The sequence below is a fragment of the Ornithorhynchus anatinus genome, chromosome 4 (assembly GCF_004115215.2).
Source record: "Ornithorhynchus anatinus isolate Pmale09 chromosome 4, mOrnAna1.pri.v4, whole genome shotgun sequence".
Taxonomy (NCBI): Eukaryota; Metazoa; Chordata; class Mammalia; order Monotremata; family Ornithorhynchidae; genus Ornithorhynchus; species Ornithorhynchus anatinus.
Window position 1 is genome coordinate 43,718,476 of NC_041731.1, and position 27,033 is coordinate 43,745,508.

Consider the following 27,033-nt stretch of genomic DNA (forward strand, 5'->3'; position numbering starts at 1 on the left):
TACAAGATTATCAGGTTAGACCCAGTTTGGGCACATGGGACTCACAGTCTTAATCTCCATTTTACAAATGAGATAACTGAGTCACAGAGAAGTCAAGTGACTTGCTCAAGGTCACACAGCAGACAAGTGGTGGAGTCAGGTTTAGACTCCAGATCCTCTGACCTCCAGGCCTGTGCTCTTTCCACTAGGCCAGGCTGCTTCTCAATCTAAAAATTCAAGTAGGAAGAAGGGACTGAAGACAGACACAACAGGAATGATGAAACATTAAAACACAACCCAAACAAATAGCTAAAATAGTCTCGGCGGTGATGGAGGAGTCCTAGAGCACGTGGGAGCAAGTCAGGAGGAGGACCCTCAGTGGTGGGAGGAAAGGCAGCAGTTTTATGGTGCTTTTCTCTACTGGAATGGAGAAGTCAGAAATCATGAGGGAGACCCCTTTACTAGGACATCCCCACCCTCCTCACTCCCCACTTCCAGAAGAAACCAGCTCTGGATCAACTGCAGGTGGGAAAGCCTTTGGGAATCAACCCTTCCCTCCCCCTGCCCCTCCACCCAGGGTCAGTGCCAGGCCCTGTGATGGGTGGGAAAGGAGGAGGGAAAGAAAGGAGGTGAACAAAGAGATGGTCAGCCTGACTGCAGAGAAGCCCCAGTAATGGGGAAGAGCCTGTGTGTGTCAGACTTTTAAAAGAACCAAGTTTTGTAGCTGGAATCATAGCTGGAGAAAGAGAGACAGGCAAGTGTCACTTGGGGGGCCAGACGTGGTGGGGAGCTGGAACCCCAGACAGGGAAGATGAGGGTCTGAGGCACAGTTCTGTGACAGGTGGCAGCTAGAGAAGGGAAGCTAGAAGGAAAGCTGTGTGTGGACAGGCTCGCCTTAGGGCATCCAAGCAGACCTTCTGTGTGGATTGGCTCACTCCAGGGCAAGCAAGAAAACTCAGAGGCATCTACGTGGTCAAGGAAGAAGTGTTTTTCCCTTTCCAGAAAAATTGGAAATCTTTGAACCAAAACCCTTTGCAGATGGTCTCCACAATGGAAATCCTCCCCTAACCCAGCTTCCCCCCGCTCCCCTCCTTCCCCCCAGGAGCTCGCATTTCTAAATCTAAAACCAGGAGCCAAAATGCAGGTGACTGACTCAGGAAAGACGTCCACAGGAATTTTGAAGGGGCAGAGTAAGGATGTTTAGTGAGCAGATCCTTCCCAGCCAGCTCTGATCCTACCCAGGGATCTCATTCTCAGGCCCAGAAGCAAGGCTGGGTCTTTTACATATGGGTTAGGCCAACTCTACCAACTGGCCTAATGGAAGGGGGGAGAAAAGAAAAGAAAATTACCTCTCCAGAGAGCCAAGAAGCAAAAACACCATCATAATTTTCTTGGAAACCCAGAGAATATTATAAACTGAAAATATCCACCCCCTCATAGATTCAGGAGAAGGTATGGACTACTTAGTAGAGAGGGATTCAGAATGTAAAGAGTGAACTTAGAATTCTAGAATTCTATTGCTGAACAAGACCTCAAGAGATCATCTGTTCCAGACACCTGCCTCCAAGCAGGTGAACAAATAAACTACCCAGGATAGATGTGTGTCTGTTCTTCCCCTGAATTTATAAATCAGAGGGAGAAAACTTGTTTGGTCCCCTCTGATTCAGACAACTAAAGACCAAGAGCAGGGCTCAACTTCAGCCCTGGAAGTGATCAGCAAAAGAGGTTGTGCATTAATTGCAGAGGTCAGAGCCCAAGGAAACTGGACCCCCTGAAAAGAGAGAAGAAAAAAGAATCAGGAAGATGTCTACTCTATCCTAAGTAGGCCTTGCAGACTAGAGCAAAAAAGTGTACCGCCTTTCAAATATTTTCCATTTTGGCCAGTCCAACCCTGAAGAGTGGCTTAAGGAGGCATAAAGTGGTACCTGTCCTAGGGGATTGGTCCAAAGGACTTTGGCAAGGTTGGTGGAGGGGCAGAATGGCTTGAATAGAAGTCCAATTGATCTGCAGTGAACCCCCAACAGAACACTCAATTTGGAAGAGCAAGGCCCAGGTTTCCAGCCCCCCAAGCAGGAAAGGCCCATTGTTTGGGGAGCAGGATCCTCTTCTGGAGGACAGAGAGTTAGTACTGCAGGCTTTGGGGATTCCCAGCACCTCCTGCGGCGGGGCCTCAAGGAGATGCAGCAACCCTGGAGCTAGGAGGGAGCTGCGTTGGAGACTGTAAGGTCCTTGTCGGCAGGGAACTTGTCTAACAGTGTGGTCTTGTGGAAAGAGCATGGGCCTGGGAGTCAGACAACCTGGATTCTAATCCCGGCTCCACCACGTGCCTGCTGTGAGACCCCGGGCAGGTCACTTAACTTCTCTGGGCCTCAGTTCCCTTATCTGCAAAATAGGGATTCAATCCCTGCTCTTCGTCCTACTTAGAAAGTGAGTCCCAAATGGGACCTGATTATCTTGTCTCTACCCCAGTGCTTGGCATATAGTAAGCGCTTAACAAATCCCACAAGTATTATTATTACTAGTATTATTATTATTATTATTATTAATAACAACTCTGTTATACTCTCCCAAGCACTTAGTACAGTGCTCTTCACATAGTAAGTGTTCAATAAATACGATGATTGATTGACTGATTATGACTCCAGAAAGGGCACTTAGGTAGGTGAATATGGGCACAAAGCTGGAGAAAGAGGAAGAGCCTTTTGGAATAGCCCCAGAGGGAAGAAAGATGTTCACTTTGCCCAGGAGGTGGGGAAAGGGGAGAAAGAAAGAAAAAATTGCTCAAGAAAACCAACTCGGTTATACTGTACTCTCACAAGCACTTTATAAAATGCTCAATAAATACGATTGATTGAAGAAGCATCCCGTGAGTGTCAGAAGGACTTGAGAGATGAGGATGGTTCTGTTTATTTCAGAAACCTTCCTGACCAGACCCCATAGAAACTCAAGTTGGGACCTTTCTAGAGGTCAGAAAAACCTAAAATGAGGACAATCCTTTTCTTCCTGTCAGGAATTTAGCTATAGTGTCTTTAAAGCTGGAATAAGGGAGGAGGACAAACAAGAAAGAGGTGACATGGTAACAATCACCACAGGATTGCTGTTAGGATATCAAGAGTTGCCAAAATAATAAATCTCCTTCAAATTGTTGTTTCAGATACAGCCAGGGTTCCAAAAGACTCTGAACTAAACCAGTCTTGGGTAGGAAGGGACAGTTGATTTGCTCGATGGGACCTGTCTTCCCTACTCTTCCTCACAATTGTCAGAACAAGACCTAAGGGTGTAAGCATAAGATACAAAAGCAGTCATCATAATCGTCATCCTTATCTTTATCATCTCAGGGACTGGGCTGGTTCCATCTGCAGTCCATCCTTCCATAACATGTTTTCACTACAATAATAGGGAGTGATATTTGTTACGCACTTATTATGTGGGCTATCTTCAGATCGGACACACTCTCTGTCCCACTGTCTGAACGAGTGAGAGAAAGAGCATGCCCTAATGAAAGAGCATGTGCCAGGGTCAGAGGACCTGAGTTTTAATCCCAGATCTGCTACTTTTCTGCTGTGACCTTGGGCAAGTCACTTAACTTCTCTGTGCCTGAGTTACCTCATTTGTAAAATCGGGATTAAGACCGGTTGCCCTATGTGGGAAAGGACTGTGTCCAACCCAATTATCTTGTATTGACCCCAACACTTAGTATAGTGCCTGGAACACAATAAACACTTTTAAAATACCATAAAAAACCGGTATTTTATCCTCATTTTACAAATGAGGAAACTGAGGCACAGAAATGTAAATCACTTGCCTAAGGCAAGTGGTGGAGCTGGAATTGGACCTCAGGTCTCCTGACTCTCAGTCTTGTGCTCTTTCTACAAGGCGACGCTTTGTGAAGAATGTATTTTGGTTAGAATGCTGTTGGAGAATTAGGGACATTCTTCCGACAACCTGCTTCTGGGTAGATAGAATTACGATGTGATGCTGGATGAAACAGTTGTGCACAAAGGTGCGTTACCGATCAAGGCACACATCCTATAACATGTCAGGGACGTAAACCCCCCATTATAAGGGAACTGACTGTTTTCTAGAAGTCTTTCACCACTGAGAATTCAGAAGGCAAGAGAGCTGTGTAACTGTCACCTAAATAGGAGATTTTTAAAAAATAACCCATACCACAGTTAAAGGGAAAAAGTCAGGGCTTGGTGTTATTGATCGGGGAGATGAAAATAAAGGATAAAAATAATAATGTTCAATAATAGTGATAATGGATTGGGATAGGATAAATCCAGGCCTTTGAAACATCAAACAACAACCAGAAGGGTCATATCAATAATTACTCAGGGACGGGGAGAGGCAGAGCTACTACATCTGAGCCCCTCCAGGACGATGGCCCTTGCAAGATTACTACACTCTCAGGTCCCAGCCTCCATCCCAGCCCCAACAGATGGCAGGAGGTCTGGACTTTGGGCAGAGATGAGGAGAGTCTGCTGGGGCAGAGGGAGACCAGGTCATCCTCAGAGCCCAGGGTGGTCATGCTCCTGGTTAGGGCAGGGGTGGGTCCTGAAATCCTAATGCCCACGTGCCTGCCGAGTGCCACCTACTCAAAAGACACACCGCCTTCCCCGGAAGCCGCTGGGAAGCTGCTGGGAAGCTGCTGAGAAGCCGCTGGATTTACCTTCTCACCCCTATTAGATAGTGGTCCTTCCACGTCAGCTTTGAGATGCACTGGCGGAGCAGTGTAAGGGAGTCTACAGTGCACCTGCCCACACTGTACCTGACCTGTGGATGAGAACAGGGCTTCAGCCGCTGGGTCATTTGCTGGGCTGGACTCAAAGTATCAATCATCCTGTGTCTGTTTACCCTGGGGAGGGGCTGAGGATCCCAAGTGGTCATCCCCCGATCGGCTAGTCCAGCCCCCTGCCTCCGAACAAGACTGGACCTGACCCAAATAGGTCTATCCCTTCTTAAAGGTCTCCAGGGAAAGAAATCTCCAGGGAAAGAAATGCCACCCTCACCCAGTGCCTCTCACCATCAAAAAGTTCTTCCTCATGTAGTTATCCTAATCCACTCTGCTAGACCTCAAATCTGCTTCCCCTTAATCTCTGACCTTTCGATGTTTTAGGGTCCCTTTGGAGTCATCCCCCAGGCTCGGGGCTAACATCTTAATTCCTTGGAAGACCTGCTTTCATGTCACTAGCCACGGCAGAAAGGAACAGGGAAACCCATTTAGAGCCAGCCTTGTCTAAAAGTACTGATGAGTGAAATGGCGCTGAGTTTAATCAGGCCTCCCTATGGGAAGACACGTCTAATTTCACTTCCAATTTGCTGAGCTTTATTAATTCTCCCATCCAAAATTACTCACTGCCAAAGGAAAAATCTCACAAGCACCCTGAGAGGGCTCTGACCAAGAGCAAACTTAAACCAATCTTGCACTGAGCCTCTGGGAAGAATTCAGATTCCATTGGTTTTGCTGTCTGTATACCTCCTGGTGGAGGGGGTGCAGGATTGGTGGGGGGGGAGGGGGGATGGGCAGCTAGCTACCAGAGAGTTTCCATAATTGCTTGCAAAGTTGGGTTAAATACACTGTCTACAAAATGCATTCTCTAGGGGAGAACTGCAGTTCCCAAGAACACACCAGTTATCACCTCACACAATGGGCACAGATATTCCAACCCATAATTATCTTTCCACCTCCTACAGAGAATGGTCTCCTCACCACAGAACTGCTAAAGAGATGGACTGGATGTGACTAGCAGGCTGTGCTAGCAAAGGATTTCTCAGAAGATAAGGGTGCCTGTCCATGTAACTGGGGCCCCCCAGGCTCAGACCATCCAAAGAAACACAAACCCAATTTGAAAACCAGTGGGGGACTGGGATCAGAAAGATCTGCCTGGAGGCTATTGGATTTTGAGTTTCGTGCAGATGTATTTCAACTGCATGGCCAAGCTGAAATTTTCGTTTTTTTATGGTATCTGTGAACCACTTACTATGGGTCATACACTGTTCTAAGCACTGGGGTCGGTCCAAGTTAATTCGGCTGGGCAAAGTCCCTGTCCACATGGGGCTCACGGTCTAAATAGGAGGGAGAACAGGTATTCAAGCCCCATTTAACAGTTGAGGGAACTGAGGCACAGAGAAGTTAAGTGACTTGCCCAAGGTCACTTGGCAAGTATTTGGCAGACCTGGGATTAGAACCCAGGTTCTCTGATTCCCAGTGTCATGCGCTTTCCACTAGGCCATGCCACCCCCTCAGCTGATGTTACTAGATCACTCGGCCTACACAAGACAAGGACAGGCAAAATAAAGGGTCTACAAAGCCAGCTGGGTCACATTATCTCACCCTTCTCCTACTGAAGTGGATTTGCCTCTAGATTCTGCCTACACTACAAGGGGATCTACCCTCTCCCTCACCCCAGGGCTCACACCCAGCCCCTTCCCAGACTGCCAACTCCCTGCCTTCAAGCTTCTACTGCGGAGTCCTGCTAGCCCCCAAAACGTCTCCAGCAAGCCCTGCTGGATCCTAGGGATGGAATTTTCAGGTGCTCTTGGTCGTGCAGGTCCGAGTGACCTTGGGCCAGGGGCTGAGGGGAGGAGGGGACTTTTTTTCCAGAAGCACAGAGGGCCCAGGGGCCCATTTTGAGAAGGACACCCTGCAGACAGACAGCAGCAATCTTTCTAGCTCCTATTGTCCAGAGTTCACGGTCAGTCAGGCTGCTAAGCAGGAAATGGAGACTTCCTCAGCCCCCGCCCCTAGCCCCCTAGGGCCGGGGGTTCATGCTTTCCTCTCTCTGTGCCCCTGCAGAGGTAGAGGGCAAGGGGCAGGTGGCAGACCACAGGGGGTGAGGGGGAAGAATGACGCTGGGACCCAGACTGCAGAAATCTGGGCCCCAGGGTGGAAGCATCATATGTTTTCCAGGCGTATGCGTGGCTGTAGGAAGGGAAGTCTGCATCTAGCTGAAGCAGAAGGGAAAGGAGGAAATCAGAGAAAGTGGGAGGCAGCTCCTGGAGCAAGAAGGCACTGAGGCCCTTGAGGAGAGAGAGCCATTCTCCTGCCCCAAGGAAGAGACACAAAAACCAGGACTCAGCGGGTTGAGGGGCCATACATCCCAAGATGACTTTCAGGGCTTCTGCTTTCGTGCCGGGGAAATGGCACTTTCCTGTGCCGGGCCAACTGCTCTCCCCAGCTCCAGGGACTTCTCCAACCTGCACGCTCCCCTCATCCCTCGACTCCATAGCTAAACCTGTCCTGGAAGCTGATTTCAGAGAGCAGGAAAGAGGCCCCCGACAGGAGGACCACAGCATTCCAGGTCTCATTTCTACCTCTCTGCCCTACCCTTTACCATACCCCAACGGCTTGGCTGGATTCCAACCGCACTGTGCCACTTCTCATTGACTATAAGCTCCTTGAGGGCAGGGACCAAGTCGATGAATTTATTTTACTCTCTCGAGTGCTTAGTACAGTGCTCAGCACACAGTCAGTGCACAATAAATACCAGACTCATAGACTGAGTGACTGATCTGCTTCCTTGCTTCTCCGATCTTATTCCCTTTCTCTGCTGCTATTCTGGTTGTTCCCCTGGCCTTCACCTGCTCACTGCATGTGGATAGTGAAACTCATTCTGCTTCCTGACTTGATATACACCCCTTGGCACAGAGATGGTAACGCAAGCCTGGTGCCAACCCCCTGTATGGGCAGAGATAGCAGGTACCCCATAGTAGGAGGGCTGGTCAGCATCTCTCGCTCCTGGTCCCTGGGCCAAAAGAGATTCTTCCTCATCCCAACCACCATCCCCATCTCCCCACGGTGCCTCCTGTGGGACCGAACCTGATCGGGGCAGCCACTTACTTTCTATGTATCCATGCAGGGTCACCATCCGGGCCCGCTCGGGGCTACTGAACGGAGAGTAGTGGATGTCGTCGGACAGGGAGGAGGGGAGGCGGGACGGCGGGGCTCCTGAAGGAGGCACCGTGTGCTGGGGCGTGTGCTTTTTATGGCGGGCTCGGCAATTTTGAAACCAGACCTGAAACACACATCCAACCATACATGTGCATGCGCACGCGTGCACACACACGCGCACGATGAACACACAAAGGAAAAAAACTCAACCACCTGGTTTGGGCTGAAAATGAGTTTCCCAGACACTGGTGCTCCCTCCCTTGCCCCTGTGTGTGAATTGCCAGGAAATTCTCCAGGATTCTGGCCCTTTCCCTGCAGGAGGTGGGCAGGGTGTGGCCAGGGGCCTCTTCCTCCTCTGACTCCCAGCTGCCCTCTCACAAACTGGTCTCTGGCTGCCCTGCCTTCCCAGAGCTGAGGGAAGGGTGGAGCTCAAATTGTCCATTTCCATTTCGAAGCTGAAATTCCTTCACTCCAACCAGTGTGGAGGGGAGGAATGGGCCAACTTTCCTGGCCCAGGGCAGACAGACCCCTGACCAGGGAGTTAGGCCCCAGAGGGGATCTGTCTGCAGAGAAACTTCCTGGTCCCATCACAAGCTTACCTTCCCTTTCCTTCCCCCCTCCGAGCCCCCACAACCTCCTCACCTGGATAACTCTCCGACTGAGCCCCGTCATGTCTGCAAGCTTCTGGAGCGTCTGTGCGTCAGGGTTGTTGTCCTGGGCAAACTGTGCCTGCATTACCTGGGAGGACCGACGGAGAGAGGGAGCGGGTCAAGAGGGAAAGCCCCGTCCGTGCTCCCCCAGGCTCCCACTGTCACCACCACACCGGCTCCCAGAGTTACCTGCAGTTGTTCTGCCGTGAAGGATGTGCGTGCCCTCTTGGCTGGCTTTGGCTGGCTGTCTTGTTCAGACGGCACCGCCCCTTCTAACGTGATGCCGTTACCTAGGACAAGATAGCAGGGCTTTACTCCCAGTAATAGTAATGGCATTTTTTGAGCACCTACCAAGGGCAGCACACTGTACTAAGCACTTGGACTGTAATCTTGTCCTTGTTGTGGGCAGGGAACGTGTTCTACCAATTCTGTTTTATGGTGCTCTCCCAAGTGCTTGGTCTACAGTGCTCTGCACACAGTAAGGGCTCAATAAATGTTGTCGATTGATTGATTGTTTGGAAGAGGGTTATACCTGTTCAGAAACTTGAAGGGAAGCATGAAATGCATTCATTGCCCACAAGAAACTCACAGTGTGAATGGGGAGAAGCTCGTAGAAAACTCAAGTATGCCCATAAACACGTGCACATGCCACTTCCATCCCTCTGGCCCTCCCCAGGGGCCCATTAGCCTAGGGCCACACCATCCGCCGAGGAGTGTGACCTGACTTCCGCCCTTTCCTCTCCCCGGTGCTTATGTTTGCACTGAGGGACGCCCACCGGAAGGAAAAGGCAAGAGAAAGCAGGGATAGGAGGCCTCATTGTGCTTGCAGTAGAAAGCCAATTATCCCGCTACCCTGGGACCTGTTGGTTAAAGTTCGGATAATGGAAACAAAAGGGTTTGCCTTTCTGGACCAGGTGGAACTGATAATGTGAGCTTTACCAGTTACTCAAAATGGTGTTGATCTAGAAATGAACAGGGGCAGGTGATCAACTGGCCCCTGGGACTGCAGTCAGAGGGTTTCCTGGGACCTTCCCCATGTGGATTTATTCTCTGTTCATGCCAACTTGTGCTGCGGCTGTGGAGAAGCCAGCTCTTCAGTCTCTCACTGCCAAGGACTCCCCTCCTCTCTAACTTCTCCAGCCCTACCCTCATACCCAGGGCTAACTAAGGGTGAATCAATACCCACAGTCGTTAATAATTATAATAATACAAATAACGACATTTGTTGAGCACTTACTTTGTGCCAACTGCTGGGTTAGATACAAAACACTCAAATCTATAGCCTGTCCCACACAGGGCTCACAGCTGAGGGGGAAGGAAAACAGGGATTGAATCCCTATTTTACAGATGAGGAAAATGAAGCCCCAGAAATGTCAAGTGACTTTCCCAAGGTCAAACAGCAAGCGAGTGGCAGAGCTGAATTTAGAACCCATCTCCTGACTCTCAGGCTTATGCTTTTTCCATTAGGCCATGCTGCTTCTCTAAAGGAAATGGTCTTGGGCCAGAAGCAGAGGTCTCTCTGACGTCAGCATAGGGGGAGTGGAAGGGGCAGATGAGGACTGACCCCCACTACAGCTATGACTGCCAGAAAAGGGCCTCCATGACTCAGTAGAGCATTTGGAATGGCAAGCTGGTCTTCTCCAGAAAAGAATGTAGCAAAACCCCTCTGCCTGTCCCAAGACCTTCCAACCTAGGCTCTACAGCAGAAAAGGAGAGAGGCAGCTATTCATTCTCACTCTCTCTCTCTCTTTCTTTCTCCCCACTCCCAACCAGCACACACTCAATCCCCCCTGCCTGTGCCCTGAATGGTGGGAAGTTTGGGAATAAACATTTTTGAATGATGCTCTGGAATCCCCCCCAACCAGGAAAACTGTCTTACGAATTAGCCCAGGAGTGTAGTAGTTTAGGAGGGTGTACATATGTCTTGTTTCCGCCAAGGACTGCTACAGAGCTAGGCACCTTATGGAAACTCAAAAAATATTTGTCATTGTGTGTTATGAACATTTGTATGCAAATAAGTGGACGTGTGTGTGTGTGTGTGTGTGTGTGTATTTTCTATGGTGAACGAAAGAAGATTCGCAATAGGAAAGGCAGAAAAATAATTTTAAAAACAAAGTTTTTGTCAAAATAAAATGATAGAGAAGAAAGCTTTTAGAAGGTGACTGCCCTGGAAAAGCAGCCTGGCATGAGACAGGTGGGAGAGGAATTCCCAGCCTTGAGCAGAGACTTTGGAAAGATCAGAAAATTAAGGGCATACATCTGTCTGCTCATCACATATGCACATAAGAAAGGATATCCCTGTCATTAGCGTTATCTTTGGAAACAAGAGATAAAATGTTATAGGGGTGTGTGTGTGTAAGCCCATCAAAGGGCAGGGACTGTCTCTGTTACCGATTTGTACATTCCAAGCGCTTAGTACAGTGCTCTGCACATAGTAAGCACGCAATAACTACTATTGAATGAATGAATGAATAAGTTTATTGTGTAAATATAAATGTCGGTGTGTAAATGCACATGTGTGGTCAGGGAGAGTATGGGTATTCATTCATTCAATAGTATTTATTGAGTGCTTACTATGTGCAGAGCATTGTACTAAGCACTTGGAATGTACAATTTGGCAACAGACAGAGATGATCCCTGTCCAATAATGGGCTCACAGTCTAAACGGGGGAGACAGACTGCATAGCAAAACAGAACAAGACAAGAAAAACATCAACCAGGTAAATAGAATCAAGGAGATATACACCTCATTAACAAAATAAATAAGGTAATACATAATTTATGCAAATGAGCACAGTGCTGAGGAGAGGGGAAGGGGGAAGAGCAGAGGGTGGGGGAGATGGGAAGGGGAGAAGAGGGAAAGGGAGGCTCAATCTGGGAAGACCTCCTGGAGGAGGTGAATGCTCAGGAGGGCTTTGAAGAGGGGAAAAGAGTTAATTTGGAGGTTGTGAAGACGGAGGGCATTCCAGGACAGTGGGAGGATGTGGCCCAGGGGTTAATGGCAGGATAGGCGTGAACGGGGGACCGTGAGGAGGTGAGTGGCAGAGGAGCGGAGCGTGCGGGGTGGGCAGTAGCAAGAGAAAAGGGAGGTGAGGTAGGAGGGGCAAGGTGATGGAGAGTTTTGAAGCTCAGAGTGAGGAGTTTTGTTTCGTGCGGAGGCAACCACTGGAGGTTTTTGAGGAGGGGAATGACATGCCCAAAGCATTTCTGTAGGAAGATGATCCAGGCAGCAGAATGAAGAATAGACTGGAGTGGGGAGAGACAGGAGGAAGGGAGATCAGAGAAGAGGCTGACACAATAATCCAGTCGGGATATTATGAGAGCTTGTACCAGCACGATAGCAGTTTGGATGAAGAGGAAAGGGTGGATCTTGGCAATATCGTGAAGGTGAGACTGGCAGCTGTTGGTGACAGATTGGATGTGTGGGGTGAATGAGAAAGCTGGGTCAAGGACGACACCAAGGTCACGGGCCTGTGAGACAGGAAGGGTGGTTGTGCCGTCCACAGTGACAGGGAAGTCAGGGAGAAGACAGGGTTTGGGAGGGAAGATAAGGAGCTCAATTTTAGACATGTTGAGTTTTAGGTGGTGGGCAGACATCCAGGTGGAGCTGTCCTGGAAGCAGCAGGAGATATGAGCCTGGAGGGAGGGGGAGAGAACAGGGGAGAAGATGTAGATTTGGGTATCTTCTGTGTAGAGATGATAGTTGAAGCAGTGAGAGCGAATGAATTCACCAAGGGGGTAAGTATAGATGGAGAACAGAAGAGGGCCAAGAACTGACCCTTGAGAAACCCCTACACTTAGTAGATGGGAGGGGGAGATGGAGCCCGTGAAGGAGATCGAGAATGAACGGCCAGAAAGATAAGAGGAGAACAAGGAGAGGATGGAGTCCGTGAAGCCAGGTGGGTAGGTATCAATATAAATGAAATACCCAATAGACCGTTTACCAAGTCAGAGGCAGACCCAGAAGTCTCCCCCCAACACCATTCCCTCAGTTAAAAAGGATCCCCTGCTGGCTCACTCCTTGGGAATCCCAGCCCCTACTACCTGCAGCCAGGTACCTGCCCCTGAGCACTTAGCCACACTAAGCTACAGAGGAAGCATCTCTTCCAGCTGTGCTCTGCCAAGTCCTGGGCAATGTGCCCAAATACAAGTTAACAAGTAAGGGTCCAGCCGGCAGAGCTGGTCCTAGCACGGCTGGTCCCAGTAGAGTCAGCGTTGGCACGACCAGTCCTAGCCCGGCGAGTCCTAGCCCAGCCAGTTTTGGCCCAGCTGGTTCTTATGCAGGCCAGGGTTCCCAACCCCATGCCCAGCTGTTGACTTTTCAGCCCAGAGATGCAGCTGCCCCTAACACCCACCGATCCTTTCAACTCCCTAACAACAGATCCAGATAAAGCCTGAAGAGACCCTCCATCTGACAGCAGCTGCCTGGGTCAGAGGAGCTCAGACTGCTCAGTCTCCCAGAAAGATAGACACCTCCAGTTCAAATGGCTGCCACCCTGGGTCTCCCCAGAGTCATTCTCAGGCCTCTGGATTCTGGACTCAGGTGGGCCCAGGGCTGCCAGTGAGGTCAACTGATGAGATCAAAGGTGAAGAAGCTGAATTCCCCATACTGTGGAAATTCCATGGCAGAACCCAAAGAAGAGAAGAAAGGAGATGCTCAGGTCCGTGCAAAGGACCTGTCCCCATCCTGGGTGTTCTGCTGTTGGTCGAACAGCTATAGATTGGGAAGGTCTTGGGAACTGGGGCACTAACAGTGTAGGGTCATACAGCATCAGCTTGCACCTTCTCTCCCTCGAGGATACTGCTGTGAGCCTCAATTTCTATTCCTTTTTTCTGACTCTGGAACCCCGCAGCCACCTGGGGGGTGATAGGAAATGTCAGAGGCTGCATCAGCTGGGGGAAAACGTTGGGTGAGAGGAAAGAAGAAAAACAGATTGAGAGAGATAGAGAGACATAGAGATTGAGAGGGCTACAGAGGCAAAGAGACATAGACAGAGCAATTTAGAGAGAGATTCCAAGACAGACTGAGAAAGATAGGCAGAGAGATTGAGAGGGATAGAGACACAGACAGATTGAAACTGATAGAGAGGCAGAGAGATTGAGAAGGATACAGAGACAGAAAGATTGAAAGAGAAACTGAGACAGAGAAATTGAGACGGCTACAGAGAGAGAGTGAGGGAGATTGAGAAGGATACAAAGACAGAGATTGAAAGAAATACGGCAACAGAGAGAGAGTGAGAGGGATACAGAGAGAGAGAGAGAGAGAAAGAGACTGAGAAGGGTACAGAGATAGAGAGACAGAGATTGAGAGGAATTCAGAGACAGAGATTGGAGACTGCAGAGCTCGGTTTAAGCTTCCATGGAAGAGAGCGCCTGTCACACTGCCTTCCCTCCCCTTATACCCCTGGGGCCCTGCTCCACTCTTGCCCCAGAGACCCCAAGCTCTCCCCAAGGTCATGGGTACTGAAACAAGGTGGGAAGGAGTAGATTGGGTACCCGATTGAAAGAGAGACGCCCTGCGGCAAGGAGCTCTGTGCCAGAGCGACGGAGCCAGCACAGCCTAAGCTGGCCGAACCCCTGGGCCTCTCCCACACAGGGTGAGGCTTTGCAGCCAGAGGGGCCAGAGACCGTCCAGGGCTCCGGGGGGCAGCGTGGATGGACCTGGGGCCTCCGATCCCAGGGCCTGCGGAGGCTGGTCCTGTGAAATCGCATTGCCCTGACCCTCCCATAATGGGCTCTGTGGGCTGGGCCCCCAGGGGTGCTCTTGGCCTAAGTTGAAGCATTTTCTCACATGGCTTGACGGGTTCTTGTGAGATGATGGATGGGATTCGGCCTTCAGCCGCCTCGGTTTGTTTTTGTAGCAGGGGCAACTTAAGGGAGTTTGCTCAGAGAGAAGGAACAGCTTCATGATTAACCCCCTCAGTCATTCTCCCCTCCTAGCTCCCCCCTACCCAGATCCTTCCCCTTCTCCCTCTCTGTGCCCTAGCCCAGCAGTCTCTCCTGCCCCCCGAGTTGCCTTGCCAGGGCTTGCCAGAAGAGAGGAAATTCCAGGACTCTAGGCACCTTTCCCTGTCCCAAACTGCACCAGCTCCTCCAGCGCAACCCAAGGTTCCCCCTGGGAAATCCAAATTGCACCCCAAAATGAAACGCATTCCAGTTTGCAAAATCTGAGGGCCTCAGCAGTTCTTGCTCACCTACCCGAGGAAGCAGACACCAAGCCTTACCCCAACTCATACAGGCCTTGGGTCCCCAGCCTTGACCCCCTGATCCCGACTGTCCTGGGCCCAAACACCAGTCCCAGAGCATCCCTGTGTCCAGGTCACACTAACCCAGGAGTTTCTCACCGGGATGACCAATACCCCCTCATCAAGAGCACACATGAGTGACTTGGGCCGAGTTTCTAATCAATCAGTCAGTTAGATGTATTCACTGAGCACTCACTGTGCGGAGATCACTGTACTAAGAGCTTGGGACAATACAACAGAGTTGGTAGACACAATCCTTGTCAAAAGGAGCTTACAGTCTGGAGGGATACAAAAAGGAGAGAGAGTTCTAGGCAGCGGGGAGGGAGAGACTTGGATGGGAGCACTCCTCCAGAGGGTGGTCTACTCCCCCTCTCAGAGCCCCCAAGAAGGGGAGACTCAGTGATGCCACGTAGGCCGAGGAGTGAGATGAGTGGGGTTGAGGCGAGGGTGAGGGTGAGGGTGAGGTGCATGGCAGGCGATGACCAAGGGAAGACAGCAAAGGGGTCGTTATAGTCACGACCATCCCAACCACAGCCACCACAACTACAACTAGATCCACCACAATCATGACTCTAACCACCACAACCATAACCTCCCTAACTATAATCACCCCCATTGCCATCATAATTATAACCACAATAACCACAACCACCGCAGCTACAACTATAACCACCGTGTAGGCAACCAGATCATCAACAACCTCAGCCAACACATCTGCTGCCATAACCGTCACAACCACCCCAAAGACCACTATCATCCCCCAGATCTCCACCCACATTGTTGCATAACATCCCCTTCAAACGGATCCATCACCCAAGTCGCCAAATCCACCACACCGACAACACGTTTTTTTCATAATAGTATTTGTTAAGCCCTTACTGTATGCTAGGCACTGTACTAAGCAGTGGGGTAGATAAAAGCTAGCCAGGTTGGATACAGTCCATGTCCCACATGGGATTCACAGTCTTAAATCCCATTTTACAGATGAGGTAACTGAGATACAGAGAAGGTAAGTGGCTTGCCAAGGTCACACGGCATACAGAGGAGGCAGGATTAGAAGCCAGGTCCTTCTGACTCCTAGGTACAGGCTCTATCCACTAGGCCTAGCTGCCTCCCACCTACAATCCAAGGCCCTACATCTTTAGAGTAGTTGACTTCAGCTCTGAGATCTCCAGAGGTCTCTACTGCTCCACAGACCAGCAGGGGCTCCCAGACCTACTGCCAACCCCACCCCCACCCCCTTCCCTCCATGGCCCCTATTGAAAACTCCTGATTCTAAAGAGAAGCCAAGCCAAGCACAAGGCATCCTTTTTTTTTTAACTGGTATTTGCTGAGTGCTTAATATGTACCAGGCATTGTACTAAGCACTGGAGTAGGTACAGGATAATCAGGTTGGACACAGTCTCTCTACCACATGGGGGTCAGCGTCTTAATGCCCGCTTCACAGAGAAGTGAAGTGACTTGCTGGGATTAGAATCCAGGTCCTCTTGACTCCCAGGCCCGGGCTCCTTCCACTAGGCTTCCCGGAGAAAGGGCCCCAGCCACCTGAGAACTGGCTGCCAGCCCGCGAAGGTCAGAAACATCCACTCGTCTCCGGGAAGCGCATCTCCAGCCCATGTTGGGCCCCCAGCCGCCCCCCATCTCTCACAAGGAGTAGCCCAGCGACTGATCCTGGGACCCAGCTACGGTGCCAGGGTCGAGGCAGAATCTGGTGTCTGGATGAACATCCGGGGACACTCCCAGCTGGCCACCAGCCCCCTCGCACCACCACCACCTCCGCCTGACCAGACCTGTTTTCCCCCTCTTGTCTAGGGATCATAAACAGAAACCACACGGATTTTATTCCCCTTCTAATGGCTCCTTTGTGAGGCCCTGCCCATCCTGAGTGTGCACCACCCCCACCCCCAATCCACTTCTGTAGCGTAAACACTGGTTTCCCCACCCTGGGGAATGGAGTGCTAAGTGGCAGGTGGCGGGAAGAGAATGGCGGGGGGTGGGTCAGGAAGGGGGGATGGCGGAAGGAACTGCAGACAGTGGGTTTGACTTTAATCAGTTTCCTTCATCCCTTCCTCCTCATCCTCCTTCTTTCTCACTTTCCTCCTTGGCAGGCAACTGTCTTAGGTGGGAGTCGGAGAGTCCAGGACCAGGCAAAGAGATTCTGTATTTCCAAGTATCTCAGCTCCAACTGCTGCAGGTGACATCTTAGCAGTCCCTCTCAGGGCACTGATTGATATTTGCCTGGGTCATTTAGGGGTTGTCCTGTCCAGAGGTAGGGAGCTGGACTAGATGACCACCTAACATCTAAAAGCAGCAAGTCCTAGCCCAAGGGGCACGGGCACGGGAGTCAAGAGACCTGGGTTTTAATCCCAGCTCTGCCACTTGCCTGCTGTGTGACCTTGGGCCAGTCATTTAATGTCTCTGGGACACAGTTTCCTTATCTGTAAAATAAGGATTAAGTATCCCTTCTCCCTCCCCTTTAGACTGTGAGTCCATGTGGAAAGGAACTGTCTTTTTTTTTTCAAATGATATTTGTGAAGCACTTACTATGTGCTAGGCATTACACTAAGCACTAGGGTAGATGCAAGATCAACAGGTTGGATACAGTCCCTGTCCCATGTGGGTCTAAATCTGATGAAGGGGGATTTAATCTCCATTGTACAAATGAGGTAACTGAGTCAGAGAGGAGTCCAATGACTTGCCCAGCTCAAACAGCAGACAAGCGGCAGAGCCAGAATTAGAACCCAGGTCCTCTGACTCCAAGGCCCGTGCTCTTTCTATCAGGCCATGCTGCTTGATTATCTTATATCTACTACAGTGCTTGGCACATAGTAAGCGCTTAACAAATACCATTATTATCACATCGCTTCCAGCCCAAGGAGTCGATGATTCCGTGACTCCCCCGAGGTCGGTCAGCCCTCCAAAACTGAAGGGTCCTCCAGTGCGGAGCCATCTGCAATCCTTCTCTGCCATGTTCTCCCAGTTTCCTTCCTCTCCCCCTTCCCCACAGACCAGGCTGGGGCAGGGGGTCACGGAGCAGGCTGCTCCATTAGGGCTTCCTAATCCCCTCCCCCTGCTCTCTCCCTGCAGGGCAGGGAAGCTTCAGCCCTGTCGGTTCTGATGGCACAGCCACCACTCACCAGCACTGGCTGTGACCCCAGGATGGTCTGGGAAAACTGGCTCACCCCCTCACTGACTAGCTCGCCCAGAGGGCTGAGCCCTCAGGGACCATCCCTCCACCCACCATCCCTGCTGCCCCAACTCTGATCTCACCCCCTGAGTCTAGCTCCCAACCCAGCTCTAACTCCTTCTGCCTCCAACTCTGCCTCACCTTCAGGATTAGACTGTAAACCCATCAAAGGGCAGGGACTGTCTCTATCTGTTACCGATTTGTACATTCCAAGCGCTTAGTACAGTGCTCTGCACATAGTAAGTGCTCAATAAATACTATCGAATGAATCTTCTCGCCCAGGGGCAGGAGCAGTTTCCACAGCTGTGGGAGACAGGTCCCGGCACCCAGGGCTGGAGTTGTCTCTTCATCCTAGGCCCCTCACCCTCTCTTCCAATTATTTGCTAACGGCAGCTACTCCCAGGCCAACTCTACGTAGCAGTTTGCACAGTAACGCCCAGGTCGTGACCATCCCCTTTCACCCTCCCACCAGTAATAATAATAATGGTATTTGTTAAGCACTTTATATGTGCCAGGCACTCTACTAAGCACTGGGGTAGATACAAGATAATCAGGTTGACGTGGCTCAGTGGAAAGAGCACAGGCTTTGGAGTAAGAGGTCATGGGTTCGAATCCTGCCTCCGCCACTTGTCAGCTGTGTGACTGTGGGCAAGTCACTTAACTTCTCTGTGCCTCGGTTACCTCATCTGTAAAATGGGGATTAAGACTGTGAGCCCCATGTGGGACAACCTGATTCCCTTGTGTCTACCCCAGCGCTTAGAACAGTGCTCTGCACATAGTAAGCGCTTAACAAATACCAACATTATTAGGTTGGACATAGCCTCTGTCCCACATAGGACTCACAGTGTTAATCCCCATTTTCAGATGAGGGAACTGAGGCACAGAGAAATTAAGTAACTTGCCCAAAGTAAAATAGCAGACAAGTGAAAGAGACAGAATTAACACCCCGCTCCTTCTGACTCCCAGGCCTATCCAACAGGCCAAGCTGTTTCAATGCGGGGAGTACTAGGTACTGTTCTTCAGCTTCTTGATAGGGAAACTGAAGCAACGAGCTGTGAATCTGAGGTCAAATTCAAATCCCGCCATGGAATTCGGCCCTATTCCTGGGACCATTCTGGGTCTCAGTTTCCCATCTGAGAGTAGCAGCGTGGCTCAGTGGAAAGAGACCGGGCTTGGGAGTCGGAGGTCGTGGGTTCTAATCCCAGCTCCGCCACTTGTCTTCTGTGTGACCTTGGGCAAGTCACTTCACTTCTCTGGGCCTCAGTTACCTCATCTGTAAAAATGGGGATTAAAAAATGTGAGCCCCACGTGGGACAATCTGATTACCCTGTATCTACCCCAGCGCTTAGAACAGTGCTCTGCACATAGTAAGCGCTTAACAAATTCCATATTTATTATCTGAGGGTTGGGCAGAAACAATGGTCCCCAGAGCAAGGAAAACAGAGCTAGCAGAGAAGAGTAGGGCCCAAAAGGGGTCAGGATTTTAAGGGGAGAGTGTAGGGTGGAGTTTGGGAATGGCAGGCAAGTTACAGAGCTACTAGGCCAAAAGTATCTGCTGTATGGCTTTTTCAGCAACCCCTGGAAGTGCTCAGACGTTGTCGGAGGTCTGGATGGGTAAGCAAGGCTGTGGAGATGAAAACTTTGCCTCCCTGCCACTTTCCCCACCAGCTGGAAACACGAGAGGGCAGCAGCCCTCAGCGCCTTCGGAACGGGCTCCCAGGTCCAAGAGGGCCCGGGGATTAGGATGGGAAGTGAGTAGAGGGAGGTGAGGAGTGGGTGTAGATCCAGGAGTTCCTGGCACCCAGCCCACCCATAGTCCGGCCCCTTCCCCAGCCCTCTCCCTCAGCCCCGTCGTCATCCATCATCCCAGTCACGGGAGGAAAGGAAACCGCCGGGACCCGTCTGTGCGGCCGATCAGGAAAGGCCCCGGCTCTGCCGCCCGGTGACCCCCTCCTGAGGGCCAAAGAGCTAACCCCGAGCTTGGCTGCTTCACGCCTGACCCAGACAGGGCCTCCAGCCCCAGCCTTCCTCCCAGGAAGACCCCCGCCTCTCTCACCTTATTCTCAAGCTGGGGCTGACACACATCGCTCCCCTGGAACCGGGGAGGACTCGGAGACCAAAAGGAAGCCCAATCGTCCATGCATGAGTGCCTGAGATGGCTTGGAGGTGGGGGTGGGACCCTTCTCTGTCTCCCTCACTTTCTCCATCTCTTTCTCTTACTCTTCTCCGGGTCACTCCCTCTCTTCCTTCCAACCCCATCCCCATGATCTCTGAAGTCCCAACGTGGCCTAGTGATCTAGGAATCAGTAAGACCCAGGTTCTAATCCCAGCAGCACCACTTGTCTGCTGTGTTACCTCGGGCAAGTCACTTCACTTCTCTGTGCCTCAGTTATCTCATCTGTAAAATGGGGATTAAGACTGGGGCTGGGGGAGGCGAGGGAGCCAAGAATCCTCCAGGATCCCCTGAGGGAGCTGAGACCATTGCCACAGTCACCCAAACAGCGTGGCTCAGTGGAAAGAGCCTGGGCTTTGGAGTCAGAGGACATGGGTTCGACTCCCGGCTCTGCCACTTGGCAGCTGTGTGACTGTGGGCAAGTCACTTCACTTCTCTGTGCCTCAGTTACCTCATCTGTAAAATGGGGATTGACTGTGAGCCTCACGTGGAACAACCTGATGACCCTGTATCTACCCCAGCGCTTAGAATAGTGCTCTGCACATAGTAAACGCTTAACAAATACCAACATTAATAATCTCTGTGGTATTTGTCAAGTGCTTACTATGTGCCAAGCCCTGTGCTCAACATAGTGGTAAGTACCGCATAACAAGATCAGACACAGCCCCCAGAGCCCCTATCCCCAGGTCCCTTCCACCCAGCCACCTACTGTACCCCTTTGTCTTGGGGGCAGACCCAGAGAGCCATCAAGGGTTCAGCTGATGGTTCCGGGGCTGGGGGGGCCCTGGGGTCGGAGGGACCTGCCTAACCCAAGGAGCCCAAGTAAAAGATTGATTCTGCCCCTGCCCGAGGTCCAGAACTCTCATGGTTCTGGCACCCCAGGGGAAGGGGTGGAGAGGTCTCAATGAGGGACGAGTCCAGCTGTGGAAGCTTCTGGGGACGCTGCAGTGGCAGGGGGAGGGGAGAACCATAGAGAGAAAAGCCCCTTCTCTGTCACCCTCACCCTTTCTGTCTCTGTCTTTCTCTCACTCTTTCCTTCTCCAGATCACTCCCTCTCCTCCTTCCAACCCCATCCCCATGCTTTCCGAAGTGGCCTAGTGAATAAAGCCCAGGCCTAGGAGTGAGTATAACCTGAATTCTAATCCCAGCAGTACTACTTGTCTGCTGTGTTACCTTGGGCAAAGTCACTTCACTTCTCTGGGCCTCAATTATCTCATCTGTAAAAAGGGGATTAAGACTGGGAATCCTATGAGGGACAGGGACTGTGTCCAATCCGATTACTTTGTATCTACTCCAGAGCTCAGTACAATGCCTGGCATATAAGAAGTGCTTAACAAATACCAGATCTCCAGATCTCAGGCCAGCTCCCCATCTCCGCCAACCAACCTTGTTCTCAGCCCTAACTTCAATCCAGAACCGCAGCCCCAGCCCCAGCCCAGAGCCCTAGCCCAGGCCCCCAATCCCATCCCTAACCCCTGAGCTGGAATTTGCTGTTACCTTCACGTGGCGGACCTGCTCTACCCACCCTCAGCTGAGAAGAGGACTGCTAATGGGCCCCACTCCCCCACCACCACCACCACCACCTCCATCCCAGTCTCTCCCCCACCCCCGTGTTGATTGTGCCATTGTCATGCAGGAAGGTGGAGCTGGACCCGGTTCAAGGGGAAGGGAGCTGCTCCATGGAGGAGTTGACCTCCCCTGGCCTGGATTGTCCCAGGAGGCTGGGTGGGTCGGGGGAGGGGAGCCGGTCCACTAATAGGGAAAGCAGATGCTCCCTTCCTCCTCCTCCCCCCCGGCCCTCCGCCCTCCACCCGTCTCCCTTCCCAATCTCATTTACAGGAACCCAGAGACCCATCCAGGGGTCTGGCCCGGCCGGGAAATGACCAGCCTGATCCTTGCAAGGGCCGGGCCGGTGGAAAGTTATGGGAAGGGACTTGTCAGCCGGCCAGCTTTCCCACCTTCTAGATTTATGAGTCATCCCCTCAGAATCCCTACTGCTTCCTGACCCTGATGCCACAAAGAGAGGCCAGTGAGACTGGTGATAAAGGGCAGGGAAGCACTGCAGGGGGACCCCAGTCAACCTTGAGGAGGAAGGCTTCCTGGAGCTGGGAGAGCTATCCAAAGGCCTCCCTGGGCCTCTCCAGTCCTCCCTGAGGCCTCTCCAACCTCCCCTGCTTTCTCTGAGAATAAGTCCTGCCAAGGGGAAGAGCAGAATGGAGAGAGCCCCTGGAGTGACCCAAAAAGCATAGATGCTGTGGGGAGATAGTCATGGCCAGAGATCCGGGGGCCTAAAGAACCATCATTCTCAGTATGTCAGCAGCCAAGAGAAACAGGGGGAGTTATTTCCAGGGAACGGGGAATCTAGCAGATGGTGGGTTATGGAAAAAGAAAAGTCCTTGCCTGGAAACAGGGGTTGGGACAAGATGACCTCTGAAGGTCTCTTGGAGCCTGAAACTCCAGACAATTCAATGGGGATGGCTATAGGTTCTGGCACTGAGGAAGGGAGATCCAGGGAAGTTTATCCTGTTCAGATGCCATGGCAATGCCAGGTGCTCCCTGCCTCGTTAGGGCCGTAGAGAAGGACAAACTTGGAGAAGGAAGAGGTCCTCTCCACATGGCAGTGGGGCAGTGGTAAAGGGTAGGGGCCTCTACATACCATTCTCAGCTGCTCGTTTGAGGTTCTCGATCATGGTGTCATAATGGATCCGACAGAGCACCTTCTCCTCCACCAGCCCAAACTCCTCTCCGGTGGACAGCTGGCGCTTGCAGGAGAAGCAAGCGAAACAGGCCAGGTGGTAAGCGTTGCCCCGAGCTCTCCGCACCCAGTCGCTGGCGTAGATCTGCCGGCCACACCGGGCACACTTAGTACCAAACCGACTGCAAGACAAAAGGAAGGGGGTTGAGCTGAGGAACGCTGGGATGACTGAGGAAAATTCTGCTTTTTCATTCCCCTACTAACCCCTCAATTAATGGCAGAGAAGCAGATCCTGGGGGGAGCAGAGACAGTCAGTAAGCGATCTGTTCTGAGCCTCCCCAGGAGTGATTCTGTACTGGGCACTGAGGGGAGGGACAGAGGGTGAAGAAGATCGGGCCTGGGTATCAGAAGGGCCTGAGTTCTAATCTCAGGTCTGCCACTTGACTGCTTTGTGACCTCAGACAAGACACTTCACGACTCTGTGCCTCAATTACCTCATCTGTCAAATGGGGTTTAAGATTGTGAGCCCCATGTGGGACAGGGATTGTGTCCAACCTAACAACCTTCTATCTCCCCCAGTGCTTAATACCATGCCTGGCAGAGAGTAAGAGCTTTACAGATACCATTATTATTATTACTAATTATATTATTAATTATTAATAATAACAATAATATGTCCCTGCCCTCGAGAGGCTGGCAAGATGATAGGAGACCCAGCACAGACACTAAACACTAAACTGTAATCCCATCTCCTCTAAGAGGGATTCTCTTGTTCATTTTCTTCTCCCCAGATCACATCTTTCAAATATCACCTCAGTACTTTTGTATCAGAAACTTATACACTCACAACCCCACACAGGACTTCTGAACATATCAACTTACATAACTCTCCTAACAATCAAGCTGCTCGTCTTCTAGACTGTAAGCTCACTGTGGGCAGGGAGTTTATCAACTCTATTATACTATTGTATTGTCCCAAGTCCTTAGTATAGTGCTCTGCACATATTAAGTGCTCAATAAGTGTGATTGACTGATTCAGTGGTATTTATAGAACACGTGCTATGTGCAGAGCATTGTACTAAGCACTTGGGAGAGTACAATAATAACAGAGTTGGTAGACACGACACTTTCTCCATCTAAGCATTTATTCATCCACATACCCATCTCTCCATTCTCCTGTGTTGCTAAAATTTATTTTGTTCTTGTCTCCCCTATTAAACTGTAAACTCCATGAGGGCAGGATTATGTCTTCCAGCTCTACTATACTGACCCCCAACAAATGCCAGTACAATACTCTGCACACAGTAGATGTTTATTAAATTTACTGATTGATTCATTGGTTAATTAGGAGATGGGAGCAGGACACAGAGAAAAGAGAAGACCTGATAACTGCCTTCAAGGAGCTGATGGTCTAATCAATCAATGGTATTTTTTGAACGCTGACTGTGTGCAGAGCACTGTTCTAAGCGCTTGGAAGAGTACAGTGGACTTAGCAGACATATCTAATGGTGGAGATAGGCCAACCCAGACACAGAATCACCCCCCTGGTCCCCGTTGCTGGGAGAAGGGAAAGGAAATAGGAAGGGGCCCCTGACCAATTGATGGTGAATACATAGCTTATACACACTTATACTGATGCTGCTGGTGCTGAGTAGAAGGAGAGAGGGAAACAGCATGTCCTTTTGGGAAGAGCATGAGTCTGGAAGTCAGAGGACCTCGATTCTAATCCCAGCTCTGCCACTTGCCTGCTGTGTGACCTTGGGCAAGTCCCTTAATTTCTCTGTGCCTCAGTTTCTTCAACAATAAAATGGGGTTGAAATATCTGTATTCCCTCCTACTTAGATTATGAGCCCTGTGTGAGACAGGGGACTGCCTGACCTGATTAATTTGTATTTATCTAGGCGCTTAGAACAGTGCTTGACTCATAGTAAGCACTTAACATTTTGATGCTATTGATGACTGCCTAGTTGTTTTGTTGTCTGTCTCCCCCCCACCCTTCTAGACTGTGAGCCTGTTGTTGGGTAGGGATTGTCTCTATCTGTTGCCAAATTGTACTTTCCAAGTAAATAAAAATAAATGTTGGTATTTGTTAAGCGCTTACTATGTGCAGAACACTGTTCTAAGCGCTGGGGTAAACACAGGGGAATCAGGTTGTCCCACGTGGGGCTCACAGTCTTAATCCCCATTTTACAGATGAGGGAACTGAGGCACAGAGAAGTTAAGTGACTTGCCCACAGTCACACAGCTGACAAGTGGCAGAGCTGGGATTCGAACTCATGAGCCCTGACTCCAAAGCCCGTGCTCTGTGCTTAGTACAGTGCTCTGCACATAAGTGCTCAGTAAATACGATTGAATGAAATACCATCAAAAGAGGGGGTGGAGGGGTCCTGGCCCTGGAAGGCACTGTGGGAAAGGCAGGACAGGTAAGGATGCTCAGTAAGGCAAATTGACTTAAAGCACTAGTGACCAGAGGCAAAGAAACCAAGAAAGCCATAAGAGGAAGAAGTCTCAGCACTATATGCGATCCAGGAAGGAAGAGAACCCAAAGCTCACCCCCACCCCTTGTACATCTATCCATATGACCCTTCCTCGGGACTTCTGGGGCTCTTTTATTCGAGCACAGATTCCAATGTGGAACAGACTTGGTGCTGGGGTGTGGTAGAGTTGAGAGGGGAAAGGAAATATGATGGGAAGGGGAAGAGACGCAGACCTGTTCTTTTTGGAAACCCTCCATTTCAAACTGATAATCTCTGAAAAGAGCACAGACACCAGGAACAGAAACACATCACCACGATTAAAAATGCAAAATGCCACCAGATACAAAATGTGAGTGTTGGGGGGCATAAAATTTGAGTGTTCCACTATCCTCCCCCTCTAGACTGTTTGCTCCTTGGGGCAGGGAATGTGCCTACCAACTCTATTTTATTGCACTCTCCCAAGCACTTAGTAGAGTGATCTGCAGTGTGGGCAGTGCTCAATAAATACGACTGACTGATAACAGAAATAAATACAAGATTTACAGAAAGACAAAACTGCTAAAGTCCTCAGAGTGGACAGAGACAGCAGGAATGGAGGCCCCTTGGGAAGGAGGTCTGTTTTCAGTATAGTTTTGAACTAGGAAAGGGGCCTGGATTAGATTAGCAAAGGACTGTGGGAAAGGTATACCAGGAAGAAATGAGGAGGAACAAAATTATAAAGATAAAGGGGATGGAGAGAGAGAGAGAAAAAAAGAGGGAACAAGGATATGGGAGGAGTAATCGAAGGACTAGAGTCCAGTCAGAGTTAATCGGGAGGCTTCCTGAAAGAAGTGAGCTTTGAGCATACTTTTGAAGGAGGGGAGGGATAGGCTTTGGAGGAGATGAATAAGGAGATGAGAAAGGAAGAGAATCCAGACCCATAAGAGCTGTTTCTGTAGGGAGCCCCAGGGACTCTTGTATCCCAGCTCCTCTTCTGTTCCAACCTTCAGTCCCAATACTCTGGGACCTCAGTTTACCTCCTTTGAAGTCAAAAGCATCCCAGTCATGCAAATGTGTGCATGTATGTGGGGAGGTGCCCATGTACATATGGTATACCTAGAATAAACAACCACTGAATTCTGCACCTATGCTCCCAAATCTGACCCCTTCTCCCTGAAAGGAACTTTAAACACAGGTTTCTAAAACCTTTAAATTTGAGCTTGTCCCACCAAAACCCCTCCAGTAGTTGCTCTGACTTCTCCCCCAAATGGGAAATGACCTAAAGCCTCCACACCAGGTCCTGCCAAGCCCCCAGATCAAGTGAGCAGCTTCTCATCAGCCTGAGGGTCTTCCTGGGGAGGCGGGAAGCCCTCTGTGAGTAGAAGTAGTGATTTTTAGCGAGCCACCACTGGGCACGATGCACTGTATTAAGCACTTGGAAAAGCCCAACAGATACACAGGTCACATTCTAATATGGGAGACAGGCATAAAAAGATATGCATACACTGCACTGTAAGTTCATTGTGTTTAGGGAATGTGTCTGTTTATTGTTGTATTGTACTTTCCCAAGTGCTTAATACAGTGCTCTACACACAGTAAGTCCTCAATAAATATGATTGAATGAACAAATGAGCTCAGATTTAACAAATGAATATACATATATATAATACAGCCAAAAAACCTGGGGGCACTAGTGTCTGTCTTGACCAAAGGATCCTTCTTCTGGCCAAATCTCCACTAGGCCTTTGTGTTCC

General features: G+C 50.4%; 1 protein-coding gene across 2 annotated transcripts in view; it reads right to left on the reverse strand.

Moving 5' to 3' along the window:
• The window catches only part of LHX6 (LIM homeobox 6), a 49,143-nt gene that overhangs the window by 3,909 nt on the left and 18,201 nt on the right, over nucleotides 1-27,033 (reverse strand). Inside the window, exons 4-8 of one of the 2 annotated variants that reach the window (XM_029063731.2) lie at nucleotides 22,785-23,005; nucleotides 8,713-8,813; nucleotides 8,516-8,611; nucleotides 7,823-7,997; nucleotides 4,652-4,755 (exon numbers count right to left, since the gene is read on the reverse strand). In XM_029063731.2, coding sequence (XP_028919564.1) covers nucleotides 4,652-4,755; nucleotides 7,823-7,997; nucleotides 8,516-8,611; nucleotides 8,713-8,813; nucleotides 22,785-23,005 — 697 coding nt within the window. The remainder of the gene's footprint in view (nucleotides 1-4,651; nucleotides 4,756-7,822; nucleotides 7,998-8,515; nucleotides 8,612-8,712; nucleotides 8,814-22,784; nucleotides 23,006-27,033) is intronic. The other variant, XM_039911798.1, reaches the window with a different exon arrangement.